We start from the raw sequence: 26,105 nt of genomic DNA on the forward strand, positions 1-26,105 counted from the left end.
CCTCTCTCTCTCATCCCCCCATACAAGCTATTGCTGAGTCCCATCAATTCTACCTCCATCCCGTCTCCTATATGTACCCCATACACACTCCATTGCTGTTTGGCCACACATAACATAAAATAACACAGCTTCTAGTTACGCCATAACCAAACGATGGCTTTCCCAGACAGCTACTTGTAGCCACTATAAAGAAAAATTCCTACATCCAATGGAAGGTTGAACAAGACAGTTATCTTTAAGGTTCTTCCCAAAACACTGAGTCTATAACAGTGTATAAGAGGAAACTTTTTTAGTGGAGTCAGTATTAGACCTGGCAGGTAAAGGGATGTTTCTATGGACAAGAAGCTCTGAATTTCTCCTATGATGTTGTCACTCCAAGCACGTCAGGGTGATAGTGGTGATAGGGGAAAGAAAACATCTGGTGGTACTTATGTGGCATCTTTTATTGCCATAACTTTCCAATTGCCATAACTTTGGGAGAAGAGGCACCAGAGTCAGCTTGCATGAGCCACAGTTCACAGGGTAGCTGAGTCAGATAAGACATCTTATTCTGGAAAAAGTACCATACTTGAAGTGAAATACTTGTTTTGAGTCCCACCTTTGACATTAGCTTTGTGGTCTCTATCAAATTCCTTAATTTTGGCCTCAATTTCCTCCTCTGTAAAATGGACATAATACTTGTATTGCCTTACCTCCTCTTGTAAAGATGATAAGCATTAAGACCTTGTATGAGGTGAAAGAGCCAAAAAAACTGACTCTAGAGTTGGGAAGACAAAGATTCAAGTGCTGCCTCTGACCTACATCAGTTGTGTGGCTTTGGGCAAGCTGTTTAACCTCTCTCTGCTCCAGCAAACTCTTAAGATTGTCAGTTATACATTACTGGTCTGTTGTTAATCAGTGAAGTGAATTTCCATGCTTCTGGTTCCCCATCCCTATGAAATCACAAGTCCAAATTTCTGTCTCCTCTCCATAAAAAACTATAAATATCACCTGTTGATATTTTTATTGGGAGATGCCACCTGTCACAGTGATAGCAGGTCAACAGGGACAATGACTACAATAAAAAGGCAATCACTTTGGGAACCAGGTTGAGTAATATAAGTGGTTATCTCCCCAGGAACACCTGCATTTTAGGGCCCTGATCTCCTACAGGCTTGCCCATCTCCCAGCTCAGCTCAGACCCTGGGATTTTGACATGCCAGTGACATCTTGGTGCCAAGCTGGCCATGTTCCACCATATTTGGATCCTACATAGAAAGAAATGCAGATGCCCAGAAGTTCACAAGAGATAAAATTCAAGATAGCAACAAAACTCGCGCTTTGCATGACTATACATAAATAGCATAAAGTATGAGTAACAAGCTAAAATTGGAGAGCTTAACAGAGAGAGACAAATTTTACCTTGTAGGTATCACTGAAACATATGCCTGGAATAGGCTCTTGATGAGTAAAGGCTACTCAAAAGGAAAAGATACTTAAAGAAGGATGGGAGGGTCATACTGCATTGTCTGTTCAGAAGATATATTTATGTGAGGAAATATAAGAACCAAAAGAAGAGAGAAAAAAGTATTATAGATAGCAGATGCAGAAGCAAATGAGAGACAGACAGAGACAGACAGAGAGACAGAGACAGAGACAGAGAGAGAGAAAAGATATTTGAGGAAAGCCAGACTTTTCCAACATGGATATTATGTTGGAAATTTTAATTTTAAATTGGAAATCATCCCAGTAGATAAGGAAAATTTTCAAGAATGTAATTTCTGAAAACACAAAAAAAAGCAATTCTGGTGAAAAAGAAAAGGACAACTTTTCCATTGTAGATGCACGGGAAATTCACTGACCAAGTAAGAGGTTTAAAATTTGTATAGAGAAAAAATGTAAGGAATAGAAAGAAAGTAGAATAAGTACAAGTGACAAAGGTTAAATTGAGAAGCATGGTGTGATTGAATAAGAATCATGGCAGGAGTGCTAAAAATTCAAATTGGATTATGACTGTTAAGGAAAACTAAGAAAAACAAATAGCAAAAGGGGGAAGGGTTGGAGAAAACGGAAGGACCAAAAAAAGAGAGTTCATTACTGCCAGATATGAATGGGATGATGATGATGAAAATAGATCACAAAAACAAGACAAGACTACTTAACCTGTATTTTACTTTTATTTTCTCTGCTGAAGAGAGTAATCTTAGCCTTGTAAAGAAAAGAACAAAAATTATTATGGTGGAGGTAGTACCTAGGTAGGGGAAGAATATAAAAAGAGAACCTAGCTACCTGTTACACTTCTCAGGACTTGGAAAAAAACTTGCAATAATGATTGCTGAACTTCCATTAGTGATCTTTGAAAGAATGTGTAGACTATGAGAGAAACTATAGCACTGGAGCAGGACAAATATTCTAGTATTCAAAAAAGAATGAAGAATGGAGTCTGCAAAATATAAGCCAAGAAATGACTTCAATTTCTCACAAAACTGCATCCCATTTTTATTAAAGGGAAGGTTAATAATAATTTTTTAAAACTGGTGATTACAAAGAAATAACATGGCTTCATTTAGAATAGGACAAAGCAGTTTAAACTCACTGCCTTCAGAGAAAGAGTGACAACTGGTAAATCACAAGAATGCTATAGATAGAAGTTACTCACATTTTAGCAAAACATTTGACAGTATCATAATATTCTTCTTGAAAATGTGCTCAGTGATGAGAACATTAATACAAAGACAACCCCAGCTCTCAAGGCTCTTACGTTCTAATGAGGAAGACTACACGAAAGAAAACTGAGAAGAGTTGGGAGAGAGACATGATAGAGAAATCTAGAAGAGAGAAGCCTAGTGAACAAAGAGGAGGTGACTACTTTGGCCATCCTCTTTAAATGGAGGTATCATCCCCTCCAATCAGAGGGAAAAGCCTCAAGGGGGGACCTTGGAAATGGGAGGACTGAAGTGAAGCTGGTGGGAAATGGAGCTGTGGCACTCTGCTTTGGTGGCAGTTCTGAGAGGAACCCACCACTGGGGGGAGGAGGGGGCTGAGGACAGCTGGCATTGCAATCTGCATTTGATAAAAGATTGTGTTAGTGTGCATTTCAAAGGGGGGGTAAGGGGGGGCCTGGAAGCAGAGGTGGAGACCCATGAGCATTAAAACAACACCTTTAGGACTAGGGACACTGGAGAGATTAGGGGAGGGGCCACCAGTTCTAGAGAGGATAGCCAGAAATACAGTGCCATCTGGTTCTCTGTGATTACTTATAACTTATGAAGAATACAAAAGGCAGAGAAATCTGTTTAAAGAGAGAGACAGGCAAGAATCAGTCAAGTCAGATCACCTCCCCTCAGACTGATGAAAGGTAACCCAGAATCTTGAACCCAAAAGCCTTCCTCCAGATCACCAGCTCTGCTTCCAGCTCCAGCCCTACAGCTAATATTGAGAATAATCATCATGGTTACCTCCCTTACTGTCACCAACATGAGTGAACTTTAGATATACCTAAGAACCCCAGGAGTGGCAACACCCCCCCAGACTTGCAGATCTGTTTCCAACTCAGCCCATAGCAGCCATCATCCCAGGGAAAAATCCTTATGGAGATCTGACCAGGTCTTGCTTCTTTGGGCAGTGCCACCACAGCTACTGAAGACCCAGAAAAGAAACCATCCAAATATCTGAAACTGTCAAATAGTTCAAACCCAGATGTCAGTTAAGATTGTATCAGTGGAAATGACATCAAAAAATCCGCTTTGTCACGTCATAAGAACCATGGGGCCTTTCCCATCTGACTTGTAGCCAAAACCTGTGTTTTTTCTCCCTAATAATAAAAGTGTTCCTGGAGAATCAAGGGGCTATATTATTCTTCATTTGTAACTCCAGCTTTGTACACAGAAAGTTAAGCCCTTAATAAATGATTTTTTATTCATTCAATCATTACTGAATGGAAATTCCTATAGCACTGTACTGTTCTACTTATGAATAGCTTGTGTGCTCTAAGCATAAAATTGGTAAAAATATCATAAAGTAAAATACTAACTTTACCAATCCATCATGTTTTCATCATGACATGCATTAAAAGGAAAATGGAAATCATATCTTCTATGTAAACAGTAATTCTAGAAGTCTCCTGCAAAGATTATATTATGTGTTAGTCTAGATTAACATCCTGAGGGATTTCTGTCAAAAGTCTTTTTGTTTCTAATCATCAAATGCTAAAGGTTCTACTTTTTCACCATAATTCACCTTTAGCTTTGTAAAAAAATAAAATATATCTTTCTACACCTATGTTAAGAAATGCATTTTACATGGAAAAAGAAATTTCTATTTGTACTGAAATACTAAGCTTTATATTTCTCTTTTGGTAAGTATAGATTGAGTAGCCTTGATATTAATGTTCAAAATTATCACTTAGTTTTTTTTCCCCAATGTATCATCTTAACCATAATTGTTATCTTTTAAAATCCTAATTGCATATGATTTTTCAATAGATTATTCTATGAGATTTAAATATAAGAGTTTCACTTAGTAACTTCTCATGCACAAGTTTCCTATGCTAGTGAAATCACAGGTTCATTCCATATCCCCTATTATACCTGAGTTAACTGTTTTCTTTTCACTTATCCATGTCTCATTTTATGTTGTATGATTTTTGAGGAAATGTGGCCATTTTCCTAAGAATCACAAAATTTGAGCGTGGAAAGAGAAAACCATCTAGTACAAACCATATGTGAAAGGAATTCCCAGTATAAAAAGCCCAAAAAGTAATGAGCTATTCACTGTTTGAAGGATCCCAAAAGCCAGAGAATCCACTCTCCTCTAAGCAACCCATTCCTCTTTTGGACTGTATTTTTCTGATCTCAAGCTTGAAACTGCCCTCCTAGCAGCTTCCAACCATGGTTCCTGGTTCCAGCCTCTAAAGCCAAACAGAACAGATCTGATCCCTCTTATATATATGACAATCCTTCAGAAACCTGCTTGCTGAGTCTTCAGGCTAAACATGTCCAGTTCCTTCAGCCAGTTCTCATGTGACATGGATTCAAGGTCCTTTACCATTTCAGTTGCCCTCTGTATATTCTTTAGCTCATCAATGTCCTTCCAAAAACATAGTACCTGGAAATGAACACAGTACCCCCTATCAGATATGACAGGGTCAGAGTATAGTGAGACAGACCATCGCCCACCTATTCCTAGAAGCTATGCTCCTCTTAATGGTGCCAAGATCACATTAGCTATTTGGCTGTCACATCACATTGCTAACTGATGGAACTTTTATTTTAGTTCATTAAAATTCCCAGACTTTTTAAAATTTGTTTATTTATGTATTGCCGATTACATGTAATCACAAATTTCCACATAAGCTTTCCAAAGTTGTGTGATCCAGATTGTCTCTCTCCCTTCTTCCGTTCCCTTTCCCAGAGCTGGCAAGCAATTCAATCTAGGTCATACATGTATTCCAAATCTTTTTAAGAACTGTCACGTAAACCGTGCCTTCACATTTTTTACTTGTGAAGTTGATTTTTTTTTTGGTACTCAGGTATAAAACATTACATTGATTTTTCTTGAATTTCATCTTTAATTAGCTAAATGTTCTAGCCTGCAAAGATCTGTTTATATTTTTATTCTTTTATCTCCTGTGTTAGCTAATGTAAGGAGTAAACTTATGTTTGGACTGAATATATTTTAGTTGGTCACCAGGGATTTAAATTCTAAATCCCAATGAAATACTCAAGTCAGAATGAAATTTTATGGTGGTTTATTTACAATATAGTGAAGATATTAAGGAAGAAAGAAAGAGAGGAAAAAGAGAGATACCAGGCAGGAGTTCAGAGGCCCCAGGGAAGGGGGTGAGGGGAGGCACAGAAGATTAAATCTAGCTTTTCTTCCAGCCACGAGGCCTCCTCCAAGATGAGGGGCCTCCTTGGAGCCTGATGCCTCCAGAAAAGCCAAGGAAAGGGGAGAAGGCCTTGCACTCACAACATGACAGTCTAAAGGAAGCAATCTGAGGTATCACGATCTAGCTCCTCCACAGTCAAGATCCACAGCCAAGTCCTCCCAGGAAGTGACACAAAATATAAAGGCAGTTCTTTACATCACTTCCTGTTTCTCACATGTACCAATGGTGGCTTAAACTTGGCTTTGGACAGCACAGGGGGTCAGTCAGTTGTTTCTGATTTGTCACTTTCTAGCACACGCAGGTCATAGACCTTCCCACACACACACTTAATCCTTAAGTGGGGGTGTATACATTCCTGGTTGCTAAAATTCTAAAGACTGTGAATGAGTAAAGTGAAGAAAACTAATCAGGGTGAAGAAGTACATCTAAAATTCACAATGTCCCTCCCATCTTTGTATCTTCTGTAAATCTGATGAGTATGTCATCTATATCTATATCCAAAACATTAAAATGTTAACCAACTGAAGGCCAAGCACAAATCCCTGAGCTACTCCACTCTTGCCATATTGATTTTTGAACCCTTAATTTTTTGAGTCTGGCTGTCTGATCAGTTCTGTCTAATCTTTCCCTTTTATCCACCAATAATAATATCAAAAGCTTTGCTGGTGTCTAGGTAAATTATATCCACAGAATTCCCTTCATCTACTAGCTTAAAAAGCCTATCAAAAGAAGAAATAAGGTTAATCCAGCAAGACTAGTTCTCTTGAAGCCAGGCTGGCTTTTGGTGATCAATACTTCTCTGTCCAGATGTTAACTAACCATTTTTTTAATGATTCATTCTGGAATTTTCCCATGAATCAAAATTCAGCTCACTGGGCTGTGGTGTACAGAACTCTTCTTCCCTTTTCTGAAAACTGGTATATTTGTTCTTTTCCATTTTTATAGTACATCTCTAAAAGGCCAATTTTAGCCATTTTTTCCAATTTCATTAAACTAAAAAAAAGCTTTGCACGTTTTCAAGATTTTTTCAGCATATGCATTTTTGTCTCATCTTTTAGAATACTCAAAATTATGTGTTTAATTTATCAGATCTCCTATCACCTGAGGTCACTGCCAGTTTAGTTTTATTTAATTATTTTTAGTTGGTTAATAGGTTTATTATTTTTGCTAATTTCTCCTTACAAAAATGTAATATGCCAATTCATTTTTTTCTGTAACAGTGAATTTTTAAAAAAGTAAATAAAGAAAATAGATTTTAGACCAGTCTAAAGAAGGTTTTACTTCCCCCACATAAACACACATACACACACACACGATTGTAAAATAAACATTTTCTCTCATCTAAGTAAACTACTATATAAAGAATTGTGTGTGGGATCTCTAACATTATCCACTTTGGGGCAGACTTTTTAAAAGAATTTGATTTTAAAAACATTTGACTATACCATTACACTATTAAATGCACCAACTTGCACATTCCATTGTCATTAAATTTTGATGGAGATAGTTCCCAAACACGAGATTTTTCAAAGCCATATTTGTATTATTTAGGTAGTCAAAAGTGGTTTGTTTGTTTTTTGCCAGATCTTCAAAATTTCATCCTTTGAAGATATTGATTTAAGAATGAAGGAGATAGGACTTTTATTCTTTAGATAATATAGATGAAATGTTTTTCTTATTTGATCAAAGAACTCTGATAGCATACAAAAAATAGAAACCTTTTTCCCTTGCTTTTAGTCATTTTAGAATCACAGACTGTCAGGTCTCAGAAAGATCTTAAAAATCATTTTGTCCAGCCTCCACATTTTAAGAGGACATTTAGGCTTAATTAGGTGCATTACACTCATTGTCCCAGAGCAGTTTGTGGCCAAACTAGTATTAAGTCTTGTGGATGCCCCTTCAGGCCTTCATCCATTACACCATATACTCTGTGACTTATGTTGGGATATACAAGGTATTCAGGGAAGACTAGTATCTCTGGTGCAAAGGCTTGCTGAACTCTTTTCAGCTTTTCTCCTTTGGTATCCACTTACCTACCACCTTTGGCTCCAAGAAGCTATAGCATGAAGAGCAGCTGGGTGGCCAAGCCTGGAGACAGTGGGTCCTGGATTCAAATGTGACCTCAGGCACTTCCCAGTTGTGTGACTCTGCACAAGTCACAACCCCAGTTGCCTAGCCCTTACTGCTCCTCTGCCTTGGAGCTGATACTTACTATTGATTCTAAGACAGAAGGTAAGAATTAAAAAAAAAAAAAAACCAGCAGCTTTAGCCTGCATCCTAGCAGTTGCATTAAACATGGTTGAGATAACCAGGTGGGCTAAGCCAGGTTGAATTAGGGAGTGTCTACCCCAGGCAGATAAATACTTCTCCCAGTGGAACGAGCAGATGAGAACAATTTGTTTCAAACTGCCATGAAGGCAGTGGAAGCAATATGAGCTTGGTTAGACATCATGCCATTGTCCTTTGATGACTAGAAGAGAGAGTGAGACCAAAGACTTTGTGCAACTTTGCTTGAATCAAAACATCACCCATGATGTCATTTTGGTCCTCTCCAAGTACAAAGGACAACAACCAATCACTGACTTGTTAGATTAGTTTAATATGTGTAATGTTAAGTAATAAAGAAAAGACATAGTTATTTATTCTAGAAAGATTTTTTATTTCTGAAAAATATTTTAAACTCTTAAGTACTCCCATTGAAATTATATTATTCCTAAATACATGTGCATATATGTGTACCATTTACTAAAGTCTCTAGACATATTAACCTTGATGAAAAATTACCTTTTCTACTTTTTAATAATGTGCTTTAAAATTAAACATATTCCTTCTATATTTTGTACCATCATGTCTAAACAAAATATACCAAAAGTCTAAAAAATAATAAAATTCTTGAGAGAAACAATAGTGCCACTAGTTTGGCACATTTCAGATTTATTATCACATCTTGGCTTTTTCTGCTTTCTCCTTTTGGATATGGAAAGGTCATGTCTATATCAATCTAAGCAAGTAGAAACAGTAAAACACAAGATAGAATATAAAGCTATATTTTTTGGAGGGGTCTAGACTGTAAAGGGTATGATCTAACTACCTGTCAGAATACACAGTTAAATTATTAAACACCTCTGAATTCTTTCCTTTCACCTCTCCTTATCCCCACCACCTCACTGCAAATCACCAAGGGTATTCCAGATAGTGCAGCTCTTAGTGCATAACAGATTGAAAAAGGCCAGGTTACTCTTTGCAACCAATGCAAATCATCTATGTTTTGCTTTATTCAAAAAAATCTCTCCAGACAAGCTAACAAGGATTTGATTTGATGATACTGCCTGCTGTTAATGATTATTATTAGGATGTTTGGGGTCATTCTCTTATTTTTGAGATAATCTCTATGGCAAGTTTTTGTTATGGTTATTATTAGCATGTTCCACATTTAATTTTATTTCAGCCATCAGAAATAGAAATGGAGTCTCAGATACATCTCTATGGCCATACAGAAGAGATAACCAGCTTATTTGTTTGTAAACCATACAGTATAATGATAAGTGTAAGCAAAGATGGAACCTGCATCATATGGGATTTGAACAGGTACTCACAATTTCTCCAGTTTAAAGACAAGCATTCATTTGAATATCTTTTGTGTTTTTGTATCAGATTAAATGGTGTTTTCCTTTTTCATTATTTCTTGAGATGAATCCTGCATTTTCTAGAACTGTAGGCATGAAATGCATGCTAACCTCATCTGGGAAAAAAAATATGCTTACAGTTCAACTCACCAAATATATGTTTAGTGCCTACTATGTATAAAGTACTATCCTTGGCACAAGGAATAAAGAAATCAATAAATAATACCTACCCTCAAGAGTTTGTAGTTTGTTAGCTTTATACATGGAATGTCTGCAAATTGAGGATGAATTATAATAAAAAAATTTTTTAATTTCTCAGGTTGTGCTATGTACAAAGTCTGGCTGGACATAAGAGCCCAGTAACAGCTGTCTCTGCTAGTGAAACTACAGGTGATATTGCTACTGTTTGTGATTCAGGTAAGTACTGCACCAAAATCAAAGCCTTATGAACAAAAAAAGTACCTTTTAAAAGTCATGGCTAGCTTTGTGCTGTTGATCTTCAGAAAACATGGCTTTGGAGGCAGCTGGGTAGTTCAGGGGACTGAGAGTCAGGCCCAGAGATGGGAGGTCCTAGGTTCAAATCTGGTCTCAGACATTTCCTAGCTGTGTGACCCTGGGCAAGTCACTTAACCCCCATTGCCTAGTCCTTACCACTCTTCTGCCTTGGAACCAATACACAGAATTGACTCTAAGGTGGAAGGTAGATGTTTATATTAAAAAAAAATTTTTAATGGCTTTTATCTGCAGTCTTCTTAATTATTTCTCTCTGTATATAAAAAATTCAGTATTTGTCTATTGAACCTAAGGTGCAACCACAAGCAAAGATTGAAATCTTAACTAAAATAAATAAAATATGAATAAATGCAAAGTTGTCTTTGTTCTAAAAACTTAATTCCTTCATGTTGAGCACAAGATTTTACTTAAATAGGTGTGATATGAGTAAATTAGTTTTTATATAATCATCTAAATTTCTTGATTATTTTTTCCTCATCTGTTCTTCTAAATTGTTATTTTTTTAATTCTTTAATGACCTTGGTTAGTCTCTGTGCCTTACCAATTGAGAAAAAATAGTGTCTAGTAGATTTTTTTAAATTAATGTAAATGAGAAGCTTGAAGTAGATACCCTACAAAGGTTATATTGAGCTCTAAGTCTATATAACTCCAAGTAATGCAATGATTCTTAATCACCAAAAGACAACTACCCCTTAAAGAAACACTTGGCTTTGGGAATGGGACTATAAATGAGTAATTTCTAATTGTTATTTATTGATTTGTACTTTAGCTGTGTGACACTTAGAACTAGTAGAAAGCTGATCCAGTGGTTTATAGAACTCTAGAGTCTCGCTCCTGTGAAAGTTTGGAATGGTCCTGAGAGATCTGGATTTTGTGAAGTTAATTACTTTGCTGCTACCAGGAATGATTTATTATCTGTGATATTGTAACCATTATACATTTGGGGATAGAAAACAAATTACTCCTTTATAATTACCAACTCACCATTAGAGTATTCAGGTGTCCCTAGGTGATCCATAGTATTATAAGAGTTATATGTATGTAGAAATTTTCTCCCCATTAAGAAAGCATCACTAATAAAAAATTTATGGGCCTCTTTGCATATATAAAAGAAATTGCAAAAAGCATTTGTTATTACTAAGGTGATATCACTGAAATACAATAGTAGAAAAGCCCAAAGCATTCCATCACCAGAATAATTTTTGTCATCTGCCCAGGCTTTCTGAGAGCTGGAAAGAAAAGAAATAGACATTTTTAGCCCTCTAAGAAGACTGGCCCTGGGTCCCTAAAATACTCATGATTTATTATTAAAATGTGTTCACCTCCTTATTCACTCTCTTCTTAACCCCTTATAGTCCAGGTTCCACCCTTAGCATTCCACTGAAACTGCTTTCACCAAAGTTACTAATGATCTTTTAGTTACCAGATCCAGTGATTTTTTCTCAATCTTCATTCTCCTTGACCTCTCTGCAGCCTTTTCCACTATTTTTCACCTCCTCCTTGTTATTCTTCTCTCTCGACATCTTCTCTGTATTTCTCCATCCTTTTACCCATCCAACTTGTCTTTGCTGGATCATCCTTCAGACCCTGTCCTCTGACCATAGAAGCCCCTCAAAACTCTGTCCTGGACCTTCTTCCCTTCTTCCTCTATTTTATTTCACATAGTGATCTCATTAACTCTGATTATTTTAATTACTTAATTAACTTTATTAATAATTAATCTCTGTGCTGATTGATGAGCTTCAAATCTACCTTTTCTTCCTACCCTAACCTTTCTGCCGAGTTCCAATCTCCTATTTCCAGCTGCCTTTCAGAAATCTCAAACTAGATGTCCAGTAGATGTCTTAAAACAACTCATCTTTTCCCCAAAATTATTCCCTACCTCCTACCTTCCTATTCCTGTAGAAGTAAACATTATCTTTCTAGTCCCTCAGACTTAGTCTGGCCTACTATGTTCCATCCACTATGTTCAGCCTGTGGGTTTCACCTTTGACACCGCCACTACTCTGAAGCAGGCCCTCAGCACCTCTTGTCTACAGTATTGGAATAACTTCCCGGTGGGTCTGTCTGCCTCGAGTCTTTACCCTCTCCCATCCATCCCCCATTCAGCCTCCAAAGTGATTTTCCTAAAGCACAAGTCTGAGCATGTCACCCCCTATTCAGAAAGCTAGAGTGACTACTTATTGCCTCCAGAATCAAAAATAAAATGCTCACTTTGGCATTCAAAGCCCTTCATAACCCAGGCCCCTTCTACCTCTCCAGTTTTTTTTTTAACCTTTACTTTCTCTTAGAATCAATACTAAATATCAATTCCTAGATAGAAGAGCGATAAGGACTAGTCATTTGGGGTTAAGTAACTTGCCCAGGGCCACACAGCTAGGAGTTGTCTGAGGCCAGATTTGAACTCACATCTCCTATTTCCAGGCCTGGCTCCAGAAACACATAGCCATCACCATCCCCCTTTAAAAAATCTTTACTTCTTAGAATTGATACCCTTTATATTGGTTTCAAGGCAGACCTTTCCAGTCCACTTAAACTTTACTTCCCTAAACATACTCTTTGATCCAGGGACACTAGTCTCCTGACTTTCATGAGCAAAATACTCCATCTCTAGACTCCAGGCATTTTTTCTGGCTGTCCCTCATGCCTGAATGCTTCCATTCTCTGCTCGGTACTGCCAATCTGCCCTTTTTTTTTTTAATGGAAGCTTTCCCCTCCTTAATTCTAGCACCTTCTGTTAATTATTTCCTTTTATCCTGTATGTAGCTTGCTTTGTATATATTTGTTTGTATATTGTCTTTCCCATCCAATTATAAATTCCTTGGGGTAGAAACATCTTTTGCCTCCTTTTGTAATCCCTGTGCATAGCACTATGACTGGCACACAGTAGGAGCTTAATAAATGTTTATTGATTGATTGATTATACTTGGTATAATCAGAGCAAATTAGACCTGACCTGTAATCTTAAAAGCAAAATAATTTAATCATTAAAAGAGATTCTGCAGTTCATTGTAATTGCCTTAAAGCAACAGTCAGAATTGACTGTCTTAAGAATGCCCACCTTTCACTGATCTGTAAGAGCTGAATCACTGTTGTAATCAAAAGCAGATTTGTAACCAGTATAGGCTATGGATCATATTGTAGTATATGCTTCGACTTTTATACCCCATGCAGATGGATTCCATAATTTGTTTTATTGCAGCTAAAGTTACTAGGTACCTCTGAATACTAGAGTATCTCTGAATAAGAACATGTAGGAACAACATGAGTCTTCCAAACATTGATTGATTAGATACTATTTTTTAAAATTATTATAATTTCTAGTATAATTTGGAAATGGCATACTTCAAATTTACACGTTTATTCCAAGTGACCATGAAATCCCAGCCTGCTCCAGAAAGTCTTGGATCAAATTTAAGAATTCCATTTGAAGGTCCTCAACAATATTATGACCAGTGGCCATACCCACAAGTTGACTGAGCCCTACTGTATTTCAGATTCAACACATATCACAGATGAAAAGGACCCTTGAGACCATCTAGTTTAATCCACACCATTGACCTAGCATTCCCTATACAGCATCTACAAGTTGTCTTCTAGCTTTCACTTAAAAACCTCCATTGAAGAGGAATGCCCCCAAGTAGCTCATTCCATTTTTGGTTAGTTCTAATTGTTAGTTCTAACCCTATTCTTACATCATACTTTTGTATTCATCATTGGGTCATATCTAGAGCAATGAAGAAACTCAAAGGCTACTGAGTCCATTCCCTCATCTTATTGATGAGAAAACTGGGACCCACAGAGGTTAAATGACTTTTCCACGGTCACTCAACTGTAATTTGAACCCAGATCCTCTGGCTTGAGGCCAATGTTCTTTCTACTGTATCATGGTTTTTCTCATCCTTGTTTGCCTAGCTTTGCACGTACCCATCATTTCTACGTCAATAACCAGTTCATCTTTGTTAGTGAGAAGAGCTGCTCCCCTCCTTGTTTCCTCTCCTTTTTTGAAGAATGTAATTATCATTAAAGTCAAGATAAAATCTTATTAATTGCTCATTGGGCAGAGAGAGAGAGATCTAGCAGATTAGATATCTATATATAACTGTATTATAGCTCTGTTGGGTTGATTGATCTATTTCCTGAACTCTTCAATTACTTCTTTTTTCCAATACAAGCAGTGTGTTACAGTGATGATATATCATCTTCTCTTTTCCTGCCAACATTGTTCTTTGCCCAGCTGTCCTCCATTGTATTACCCTGCTTTGGATCTTGAATTTCTTCATATGCATATGTATTTTTATAGATGTACAGAATCAGAATTCGAAAATTATAAAAGATGAAGTACCTACAAAAGGCCCGCTGTAACATAACATACAAATGGTCATCCAGCCTCTGCCTGAAGGTTTCTAAGACTGAACCTTCATGCAGCCCTTCCACTTTTGAATGACTATGGTTAAGATTTTTTTTTTACTTCCAAGACTGAATTGACCTCTTTGTAGCTTCCAGTCATTGCTCCTGGTTCTGACCTCTAACGCCAATAGAACAAATCTAATCCCTCCTTACACATGACAGTCCTTCAAGAACTTAAAAGGAAGACAGCCATCCTGTGCCCTCTGAATCTTTTCTCCAGGCTAAATATCTTTAGTTCCTTCCACCAGTCCTCAGTTGAGTTGGACTCAAAGCCCTTCACCATCTTGGCTGCCTTCCTCTCATCATTTTCCAGCTTATCAATGTCCTTCATAAACTATGGCACCCAGAACTGAAAACTCCCTGTGAGACATGATGAGGACTGAATATAGAGGGACTGTCACTCTCCCATTCCTCAAAGTTCTGCTCTTCTTCTTGGAGCTAAGATCACATTAGCTCTTTTTGGCTACCACATATTGCTGGCTCATGAGTTTTCAGTTCTGTAAATGTTAAAGCACTTTTTCATAACAACTGCTCTCTAACCATTCCTTCCCACCTTTAAGTGTGAAGTTAATTTTTGTACCCAAATACAAATCTTTGCATTTATCTTTAATGAACATTATCTTGTTCATTTCAGCCCAATTCTTTACCCTAACAGCAATAATAATAGGTAGCGTTTATTTAGCGCTTTAAAATTTATCTTTTACAAATATGGGGGGGGGGGGGGTGCTGTTATCCTATTTTGCAATTGAGGAAGCTGAAGCACATATAGTTTCAATGATTTGTCTGGGATTATTCCACAAGTAAGTATCAGAAGTTGGGTGTGAACACAGGCCTTCACAATTCCAGGTTCAAGATTCTACTATCCACCACACCATCTAGTTAGTATCTTTTTGGATCTCAGCCCTCTCGTCCACTTTTAGTTGTTCTTCCTAGGCTCTGCCCTGAAAGGACTCACCTTCTTAGGGAGGAGACAGCATATACATAAATCAGACCTTACCACATAAAACCAGAGTAAACAGAAGGTATTATTAGAGGGGAAGACATCAGCAGACAAGAGATAGAACAGGCCTCCATTTGGCATTTGAGCTGAGACATGAAGGAAATCAGATTCTAAGAGGTGGGAGTTAGGAGGGAAAGCATTCTAGGCATGGAGAACTACCAGGGCCAACGCTTGGAGATACGAGATAGATGTTCACATGCGAGGAACAAGTGGGAGAGTTTAGCTGACCTGGGGAGCAAACTAGGTACTGAAAGGAGTCTGGTTCTGAAGTCTAAGTTCTAAACAGAAAAGTTTGTATTTAATCTTGGAAATTATAAGAAACCACTGGGGTTTATTGACTGGAGGGAGGAAGGGAGTACATGATCAGACCTGCACATTAGGAAAAATCACTTTGAAAGTTGTGTGGATTGGAATGGAGAGGCCCTTGGAATAGCCTCGCTGAGAGAGAAGGAGATCCTAAACTAGGGCAGTGGCTGTCTTAATCAAGAGGAAAAGGATACACAAGAGATGCTGTAGATAAAGAAATTACCAAGACCGTCAATGGGTTCAATATGTGAAGAAATGAACCAGAACCAGGTTGATGGTCTGGGATAATTCTGAAGGATGGAGTAATGAGAGGTCATATTAAGGATGAATAGTAGATTTTGGAGAAGCAAGACATAAAGAGAGATGGGAAGATAAGATTACGGGTGGATAAAGGAAATTTGGAGTTCTTGAATGTGGAAATGGAACAGTTGTGGGTGATGGCAAGATCAAGGGTATGGCCATTCCAGAGGTAATGGAGGAAACAAAATGGGTCATAGGCACTCAGTAGTTAAAGAACTGTTAAATTGGCATAATAAAAGGAACAGCAGCATACAAGCTAAAAAATCCCTAGAATGAGGGCAGGGATTCAGGGAGAAAGGAAGTCTATGAGCTAAGCAATTAATATTTTGAGAAGGGAGGCTTAAGTTTCTGGGGATAGGTAGATAACAGCCATCAGGATCTGGTTGGGATAATAAATTTGGAAATCAGTTCTGTTTGGTATCACAGGGCATAAGGAGTAAGGTAACGTTTGAGTACTGAATCAGACAGTATCCATGAGATCCAGGGATGAAGGCAGATAAATGAAAGGGCAAAGTTGCCCTTCTAGAGTTCCGGCACAGTAACTGCACTTAACTGCTCAGTCTGCCATTGTTGCTGTGTTTTAGGCAGTTGAGTGGCACGATGGTTAGAGAAATGGATCTGGAGTCAGTCAGACCTGAGTTCAAATGTAGCCTCAAATCCCCATCTCTTAGAATCCGTGACCCTGGAAAAGTCACTTAATCTTTATCTACCTCTGTTTCCTCATCTATCAAATGGGAATAATTGCACCTACCTATAAGGCTTGTTATAAAGATCAAATGAGATAATATATTTGTAAAGTGTTTTACAAACCTGAAAGCTCTATATAAAGGTTACCTATGATCAAATGAGATAATGCTTATAAGAAATACTTATCACAGGGTCTGGCACATAATAGGCATTATAGAAATGTTTGCTTTCTTCTTTCCTTTCTTATGTGGAAGCATAATGGTAGTTATGCCATGAGCTTCTGAGAACTAAGCTCCTCTGACCAACTGTTCTTGACAAGCATGAACAAGAAATGTGTTCCAGTAGGATCCTGCTGTATTCTGGACCAACTAGGAGAAGCCTGGCAGTATTTTAGCCCCTGGGGCATATGTCCAGAAGCCTAGTGAAGAAATGGGAGATGATGTATATGTAGTTCAGGTCATTTGAGAACTAGTTAAAGGAAAGGTGAAGTAAAGATAAATACCTGATTGTCTACCCTTCATTCATACTAATCTAACTCCTACTTTTGTTCCCATTTTAAAAAATCTTTCCATGAATGAATGAATGAATGAATGAATGAATTTTGAAAGCATTTATTAAATGCTTACTCTATACAAAGCACATTACTAAGTACAAGAAATACAGTTACAGAAGTGAAAACCTCCCCTCAAGAAGCTTACAGAAATTGTTCTTATACATTTTTAGCTTTCAATTGTTAGTAAAAAATAATCCAAATTCAAAAGTACCTCTGTTTAATTTTAATTTTTTATTTATATTCATATTTTCAATCCTTCATTTACCTCATTACTCTACTCCAAAGTATAACTTTTTTATATTGATTGCTATATCTCTACATTTAAAAACAGCAAAAGGAATTTATTATTTGTATAATATAATTTAGTCTTCTATGAAGATTATGAATTCATGAATTTACCAGCAAAGTGAATGGATTTCTCACTAGTGATGTTTCTAGCAAAGGTAGCCTCTAATTTTGCATTTTATGGATTTGTTAATTTTTTTATATTTCAGTTGGGGGAGGTAGTGATCTCAGACTTTGGACAGTAAATGGTGATCTTGTTGGACATGTCCACTGCAGGGAAATCATTTGCTCTGTTGCTTTCTCAAACCAGCCTGAAGGTATATCTATCAATGTAATTGCAGGAGGACTAGAAAATGGAATTGTAAGGTAAGACAGTTTGGAGCCTTTTGGGTTTTTTTCCACCTTTCTCAAATACATTCCAGTTCTAAATGTTATTTTTTTTTTGTCAAGATATATTTATGTGTACAGATCTTAAAATCTTTTAAAAATTAAAATCTTTTTTAAAATGTACAATGTCTTGGCTGCGGATTGTTCATTTGTATTTTAGTTATAACATGCTCCTTTGAATATGTATGTTAATTGGAGATTAATTGTTCTTCAGGTTATGGAGTACATGGGATTTAAAGCCTGTTCGGGAAATTACCTTTCCTAAATCAAATAAACCTATTGTCAGGTAAAATTTTCCTTTCTTTCTTCACCATCAGCAATGCAATTTTGTTTTTATAAAACAAATGCTATATTTGGATAAAGATATACTTAGATATAGGTTATGGTTAAAATAAACATTTAAAAATATGTGTGACTGTATATGTCTATACACACATCTTGTTGAATATGACTGTGTTCTATATAGAGAAGGACATAATTCCTGGCTTCTTGAACTTTAAAATCTGAACCATTTTCCCATACTGTAGTACATGATAAGCTCATGACAAAAATGGTTTTTGATCTATAGAAATGAATTTTTCCCTTGTTTGATTATTGATAATATTGCTATCCATATGGGAACATAATTGAAAAGACCAATAAGCAGCCAGAAAAAATCTAATTGGAAATGTGATTTTACTTTTCATTTTTAAAAGTCCTTTTCAGTACTAATGTCTCCTTTAATGTATAAAGTTTTGGCAACTAGTAACTTTAATAGCATTTCTCCCTTGTCTCAGGAATTAAAAAAAAACAAGTATTGATGTACAATCATATAACACATACATATATGTATGTGTTTATAAGTATATAGACATATATATTATATATAATTTTTATAAAGGGAACCATTGCTTTGACATTCGGGATTTCTAGTTTTGTAGTGTTTTTTAAGATAACATAATAAATACAAGCAAAGTGGGGAGACACAATGGTTCCCTTGCTCCTTAGTTGTTTACCAAGTCATACAATTAAAGTCTACTTCACAAGGCACCTAAGTGGCTCAATGCATAAAGAGCCAAGCCTGTAGATGGGAGGTTCTGGGTTCAAATTTTACTTCAGTCACTTCCTAACTGTGTGACCCTGGGCAAGTCAATTAACCTCAGTTGCATAGTCTTTATCGTTCCTTCTAACTTAGAACCAATACTTAGTATTGATTCTAAGACAGAACCTAAAGTTTTTTGTTTTGCTTTTTTTTTTGTTTAATCCAGAAGCCTGTGAAAATACTATACTCCAATGAAGTGATAAATTAAACCATGTTAGAATGGAAATGTTTTTCATGACTTCATATGTATAATCAAATCAAATTGCTTGCCTTCTCAAGAAGTGGAGAAGAGGCAAGCGGAAGGGAGAAAATTTGGAGCTAAAATTTTTTTAACTGATTGTTTTAAAAAATATACATGTAATTGGGAAATAATGAAATAAATAATATACGTTTTTTAAATAAATTAAACCATATTGGGAGCTTCCTATTTAAACCAGTGAGTTTCATTTCATTTCTGATTTTGTTCTTTGAAAAAAAGAATTTAACTTATTTCCAGTAACATCTTTAGGCCTTGAAATATAGTCTCAACATGATTGTTATCATGAATTGGTCATTGAGTTTTAGAACTGTATCAGAAACACTGGATTTCTTGTTTGCTTTTTTATAGCCTTACATTTTCCTGTGATGGCCATCATTTGTACACAGCAAATAGTGATGGAACCGTAATTGCCTGGTGTCGCAAGGACCAGCAACGCTTGAAACAACCCATGTTCTATTCATTCCTTAGTAGCTATGCAGCAGGCTGACTGTGAGAAATCTCTTGAGTTCTCTAAAAGCACTTTAAGTACAAACTGGATCCATTCATCGTACTGACTTGAGCAGACTGAACCCAAACAAATGGGTAACTAGAACAAAAAGTCTAAATGATTATTAAATCTACATATGTCTTCACCAAATTATGAATCATCATAGTCATGAAAGGAGATATTTGTTCTTAAGCGTGTAGTTAAATCCAGAGTTGTATCAGAATGCCCTAATGAGTTTCAGATGCCGCATCATAAATCACAATTCTATGTTTAACCATCTTTTTTTTTAAATGAGGCATTCCCCAAAACACTAGGTTCCCTTTTTTCTTTTCTTCCTAAAAGTGCCAATAACATTTAAATTAACTACATATTTATAATGTGATTGTCACAATGTATATAGGATTAGAACAGATTCTATTCTGTTCTATACTGGAATAACAGCCCAAAATAGAATAAATTCAGGACTCAATTCATGCTTTCTTTGAGAAGCAAATTATTCAGTAGGTGCCTTTTGCACCAAGCATTTTATGGAGTGTCTGAATACTCAAATTGAAGTACTTCTGAATCTCACCCTTAGGTCGTTTTTGCCACTTGCCTTCTTAGCTTGAAGTAGAATGATTATCTTTCAGCAGCCACAAACAGGAATTCTGGTATCTTCATGAAATAATACTGAAAATATGTAACACTGGCTTTTGTAGCATATCCCTGGCTGACATCTTAAGGTTCAACAATGTACAACAGTTATGTTTTTAATCCCTAAAAAGTGGAGTACATAAATTATTTAATAATCTGGAATGAGAACTGTACTCTGTGCAGAAAGTTTGAATAGATGTTAATGATATAATACCTATAGGGAATTTATTCTATAAAGGTGGCATTTTTCAAAAACAACATTGTAAAAGAGTGGCCTTTGTCTTTTTAAAAAATCAGAGGCAAAGGCATAGAATTCTTAAAGGGAGCATTATATATTCTATTTCTGTTAAGTTGATCTTGCCCAAGATTTCTACCACTTACCATTTAGAGAGTTAAGAGCATCTCCAGCTGCTTTAACAATGAACAACTTGTCTTACTTAGGAAGAAAGATCAGTTGCATATTTTTCTTCTTCAGGAAAAACTATAATAGCTTAAACATATATCTCGGCAATTTCACATACTTTGAGACTAAGTCATAAAAATTTTAGACTATTCTCTAGCTACCATAAAATAATAATTCATTTTTACTTACTTGAGGTGCTGTTTTATTGGCTTTGCAACCAGTGTACAGTAAGCTCAATAATCTCTTATCATATGATAAAGGTATGCATTCCTGCCCATGAATAACGTGCATTTGCTATGAAAATTCAGTTTGTATGGTATTATGTTTACAAAATTACTTTTGTAATTCCCAGACTTTCTTAAATATTCTACTAAAAGATATATGTAAAATGTAATTCCATATTCTCTGCCTTGAAAAATATATATATATGTGTGTGTGTATGTATATATGTATACTAGAGAGATAAGAAAATGGCTACATATGCATTTGTTTTAAATTGCATAAACTTGTAAGTATATTAAATAAGCTGGCACAGTCTAAATGTTGCTACCTTTGCGGTCCAAACACAGCAGAGATGAGGTTATTCCAATTCATGGTGGTGAAAAGCTTTGCTTAAAAATTATAAATATTGTCTGGCTCTCTTTTTTGACTGAGGACTATGAGTTGCTCCCCTATGAGTAATAGGGATATTGCTCAGTCTTATTTTTTAAGAAAATGGCCTAACAAAAATATATGCAAAATAACTGGTCTTCATAAGAGTGCAATATTACATTTTTATGTAAAAACATAAATCTTTGGGATGAGTATTTATTCAGCATGGAACTTGTTAGTATGTTAAAATATTTCATAATAACATGTGCATGTTGTAGCAAAAAAAATTTGTAAATAACCATATGCTCTATTGTCTTTGTATACACTGCCACCTCTATTGAGGAATAAATTTGATTAAAAAAACAGAGGAAAGACTCATTCTTCACAAAATGTAAATGTACAGGGCTCTATTATAATTTATATATTTTGTGCCAATTTAAATTCTGCTTTTATGTCTATTACTAATTGATCTTACTTTGAGAAAGTAACTTTTTTTGCTCTTTTTTTTTAATCTGGAGCTTAGGAGGTATTTTGAGACTTAAATTTCTAAACTTCAAAATAGTAGGGACAGCAGTTTCAAGATCAAATAACATATTGTGGAATTTGGTAATATATGCTGCAGTCTATAAATCTTCCTGACAACTTAGACTACACCTCATCCACCATCATCCATAAAAGACCCACTGAGTCAGGTTGGTACATAAAATAGTGGTTTTCATTTATCAATTGCAATCTTGTATACTCATTAGTCTGTGTCCATTTCCTGAATTCTTCAAGAGGTCTCAAGCATAGATTACACTCTTTTTAGTCCAACTACCATCAAAAATCTTATCTGACTTTTGTATATTTTATGTATATGTATACACATAAGTACATATACACTTGCAAAACAGAGGCCAACTTCTTCAGTAGATCTCATTCATTCAGCTTACAATATTTCTTGAATGCCTATTATCTGCATGTCTCCAAATATGAGCTAAAAGGGCCTTAGAACTTTACTTAAATTTGTGAACTAGAGCTCACAGCTAAAGAGAATCCTCTCTACTCTACGCCCAAGGAGTGGTCATTTAGCCTTTACTAGGTTTCTCCAGTGAAGGGAAACTCACTATATTTCCAAGGCAACCCTTTGAGAATACGTCTCATTGATAGATATTTCTTTCCTGACATCAAGTCTAAATTCTTCCCTTTGTGATATCTCTTCATTGCTCTCCGTTCTTCCCCTTGGACTAAGCAGAACAAGGCTAAAGTATGAAGAAAGATATCTGAAGATAGCCATCCTGTCTGCCCTAAGACTTGTCCCCTCCAGACTAAATACTTCATCCTTCTTTCAGCCCATCTTTATGTCTCACAATCTTGAGGCCCTTTACTGGCCCAGCTGCCATCTTCCTCTGAGTTCTCTTTGACCTATCAGTCTCCTTCCTAAATTGTGGTGTCCACAGCTGAAGAGTTTACTGCATATGTGGCTGACCAAGGCAGAGGACAGCAGAATTGTCACCTCCCTCCTCCTGAAGGCTGTGCCTCTCCGTGGAGTATAAGATGGATTGCATTTACTTTGTAGCTGTCTTCCCACATTGTTGGCTCATATTGATTTGATAGATCAGGTCTTTCCCAAATAAAATGATGTCTAGCCATTCGTTCTTCTTTTTTGTACTTATGAAGCTTTCTTTTTTCATCAAATTATAAAACTTTAGATTTATCCATTTTCATTTTATTTTTTAAATTTGACCCACATCACAACCTGTCAAGACTCTTTTGGAATCTGAATGTCCTCCAACAAGTTAGCTTTCTCTTCCAGCTTTTACTACTCTGCTAGGCACAGAAGATACATAGGTAAACAATAAATTACCTGTGCCCTTGAGGATCTAGACATTTGTTTCCCTTTAGTTGGGTAAAATAGCTCATAAAGATAAAGAGAATGTTGACTAGAAAGAGAAAGATTATTACAAGTCCTGTATATAGAGAAGTAAAATGTAAAGAACTTCCTAATTCTATTTAAAGGATAGGTGCTAGAAGGTGAAACCACTGGAGCTCTGTTGAAAATCATATCAACATGTAATCTGGAAAAAAAATTTAATTTAAAAAATGTTTTTAACTACTGGAGTTCTAAATTATCTTTTAAACCAAGGTCCCCACAGATACCAAGGCCATTGTATAGCACATTGTACAGTGCCTTACATATAGAATAGATCTAATATTTCATTAAATAAATTAAATTTAAAAATAAATAGGTACCTTCTTACCCATCCCACTTCTTAGATAGGTATACTATCTCTATTTAACATATATATCTTATTTTGGAATAACTTCTGCATTATTAATGAAAAAAGTCTAAAAATCCTTTAACCATCACTAAAAATCATAACTGAAAGGGTTGTTGGAAAGAGGAAGAGGAGTATCTACTCCGGTACCCCCACCCCTAATCTAAATTTGCAACATAGGAATAAAGGAAAACAAGGCACAGTTTAGGCTCACCCATAAATCACAAAAGGTCAGCATGGCAGAATTTTTCAGAGGTCAAATGAACCAACCCATATCTAATTAGAAATCCTCTCCAGCTTCAGCTTGAAGACCCCCTGGTAAAGCAAGCGTATGTCCCTTGGAGACAGCCTAAACCTATCCTCTCCCACATAACTCTTCAAATGTAGTATTGAAGCTACTCTTCTCGTCTCTTAAGAAATACCACGGCATAGTAGATGAGAAAGCTGGCCTCAGAGCCAGGAAGATGTAGTTTTAAATTTCTTTCCTAACACACATTGGCTGTTTGACCTGAGACAAGTCACCTAAGGTCTCAAATAGAAACTGATTGCCTATGTGTTGCATATTGACTTAAAAAAATAACCAATTAGCATTCTCTTATGTCAAATATTTCCCAATGATATTTTAATCTGGTTCTGGTTGCCTAAGACATTCCGCGGGTTCCTTACCAGGAACTCCCTGACGCCAGTGAAATCCCAGGACTAGCCCCCATCCCTAGAATATAGCCTCCTAACGCTTTTAATTTTCCTTCAATCTAAGCATCCCCCAGTTCTTCAACCAATATAGCATGATTTCAAGTCTTTTCCCTCTCGAGGATGCCCTTCAGTTTGTCAATATTCTTTTAAAAATGTTCTCTTGAACACAGTACTTTAGCTGTGGTATAATAGCCAGGCAGAGAGGCATTCCTTCCTCTTTCTGGTCAGTATACATTCCTTTCTTCATGCTGCCAGAGATTGTTAAATTTTGGGGCTGGCATCAAATTGCCAATTCTTATCGAGCTTATTCTCAGCAAAACCTGTGAACCATTAACTCCCTCACACTATATTTAATGCAATTAGGTTTGTTTTAACACAAATAAAAGACTTTATGCTTTTCCCTAGTAAATTTCATGGGGGAGGGTACTATAATAAACATTTAGCACTATCCAGACATTTGCTAAAAAGTAGCTTATCTAATTTTAAACTGCACAAGCAAAAGAATAGTTACATCTGCAATTAAATGATGTCATTCGATACCACGTTGTGAAAGCAACATCACTGTATCAACTTAGTTGTGTATTGTATTTTCTTTTGTATTAATTTTGTATTGTATTAACAAATAATAAATCCTATCACTTTGGGGACATGAGACCAGCAACTCGGCTGTTTGAGAGATATTAAATAATAGAATGTATCCTTGGAGGCCAAAATGAAGAGAAGATAATTTGAGATGGGGACATAATGCTCCTCAAGTGCTGAACTTGTTATTTTGTTCATGAACAAAGTTGATGAGAAATCTATTTGGAAAATATTGTTTTCTGATGAAGTTTGGTTCGCTATTCCAAAGCAAATTAAACCAGTCATCCTTTTACAACATTCAGAATAGGAGAAAATTTAAATCTTTGTTTTGTTTCAAGACTACTGTAATTTTGTTTTAAGTAACTTTGTAAACTCTCAGCCCAATTTTAAGCATTAAACAGAAGGCTACCCACCTCCTTTGAGTTATTAATAATAATTTTGACATAATTGTTTTTTAATGTCGTTACCCAAGCAAATTAATGATTAATTCACTCTTCTCCCCATGGTCTCTTAGGACATTTTATTACAATTAAGTAAAAACATTATCTTCTACTTATCCATGTACCAGCTTCATCACAACTAAGAATTAAACCCCTTCTGTGTATTCTGAAATAAGTATATGATCCTGGATGACCCACATACCTAAATACGTGCATCTATATATAATATTTATCCTTCCTATCTGAGGATAATACTTAATGATTACTTTCATGCTTGAAGTTGTAGGAGAAAGAACAGATTAATTATTAATATTCCTTTCAACTTTAATTGACAGAGCCAATTGTTGATGACATTGCCTCTTAAACTCATTTCTTTTTTAAATTTTGTTCAGTTGTCCAGTCATGTCTGACTCTTTGTGACCACATGGACTTCTTAAAATACCTTTCCTTTTAAAAAGCCACCTTGATCCTGATATTTGACTGATCTTCACACAACTGTTTCTCAGCATTCTTCTGCCATAACTGTACCAGTTAAAAAATCCCAGGAGATAGCGAACGATTTTCACTTAAGAAAAATAGTACAAATTACTCATAAAAATTCATTCTATTCGATTCATTGAAAAAGTATTTGGAGGAGCAGCTAAATGGCTTTGGATTGAGAGGCCCAGAGACTTAGGAAGGCTGGGTTCAATTCTGACCTCAGATACTTTCTTGCTACATTACCCTGGGCAAGTCACTTAAC

At 36.1% G+C, this 26,105-nt stretch overlaps 1 protein-coding gene across 4 annotated transcripts in view; it reads left to right on the top strand.

The window, feature by feature from the left end:
• The window catches only part of LYST (lysosomal trafficking regulator), a 248,382-nt gene extending 228,469 nt beyond the window's left edge, over positions 1 to 19,913 (top strand). For all 4 annotated transcript variants that reach the window (XM_056816097.1, XM_056816099.1, XM_056816098.1 and 1 more), the window contains 5 exons: positions 9,318 to 9,457; positions 9,815 to 9,912; positions 17,759 to 17,915; positions 18,151 to 18,222; positions 19,625 to 19,913. In XM_056816097.1, coding sequence (XP_056672075.1) covers positions 9,318 to 9,457; positions 9,815 to 9,912; positions 17,759 to 17,915; positions 18,151 to 18,222; positions 19,625 to 19,763 — 606 coding nt within the window. In that variant the 3' untranslated portion in view covers positions 19,764 to 19,913. The remainder of the gene's footprint in view (positions 1 to 9,317; positions 9,458 to 9,814; positions 9,913 to 17,758; positions 17,916 to 18,150; positions 18,223 to 19,624) is intronic.
• Positions 19,914 to 26,105: the final 6,192 nt, after the last annotated feature.

This window comes from Monodelphis domestica, chromosome 2 (genome assembly GCF_027887165.1).
Source record: "Monodelphis domestica isolate mMonDom1 chromosome 2, mMonDom1.pri, whole genome shotgun sequence".
Classification (NCBI taxonomy): domain Eukaryota; kingdom Metazoa; phylum Chordata; class Mammalia; order Didelphimorphia; family Didelphidae; genus Monodelphis; species Monodelphis domestica.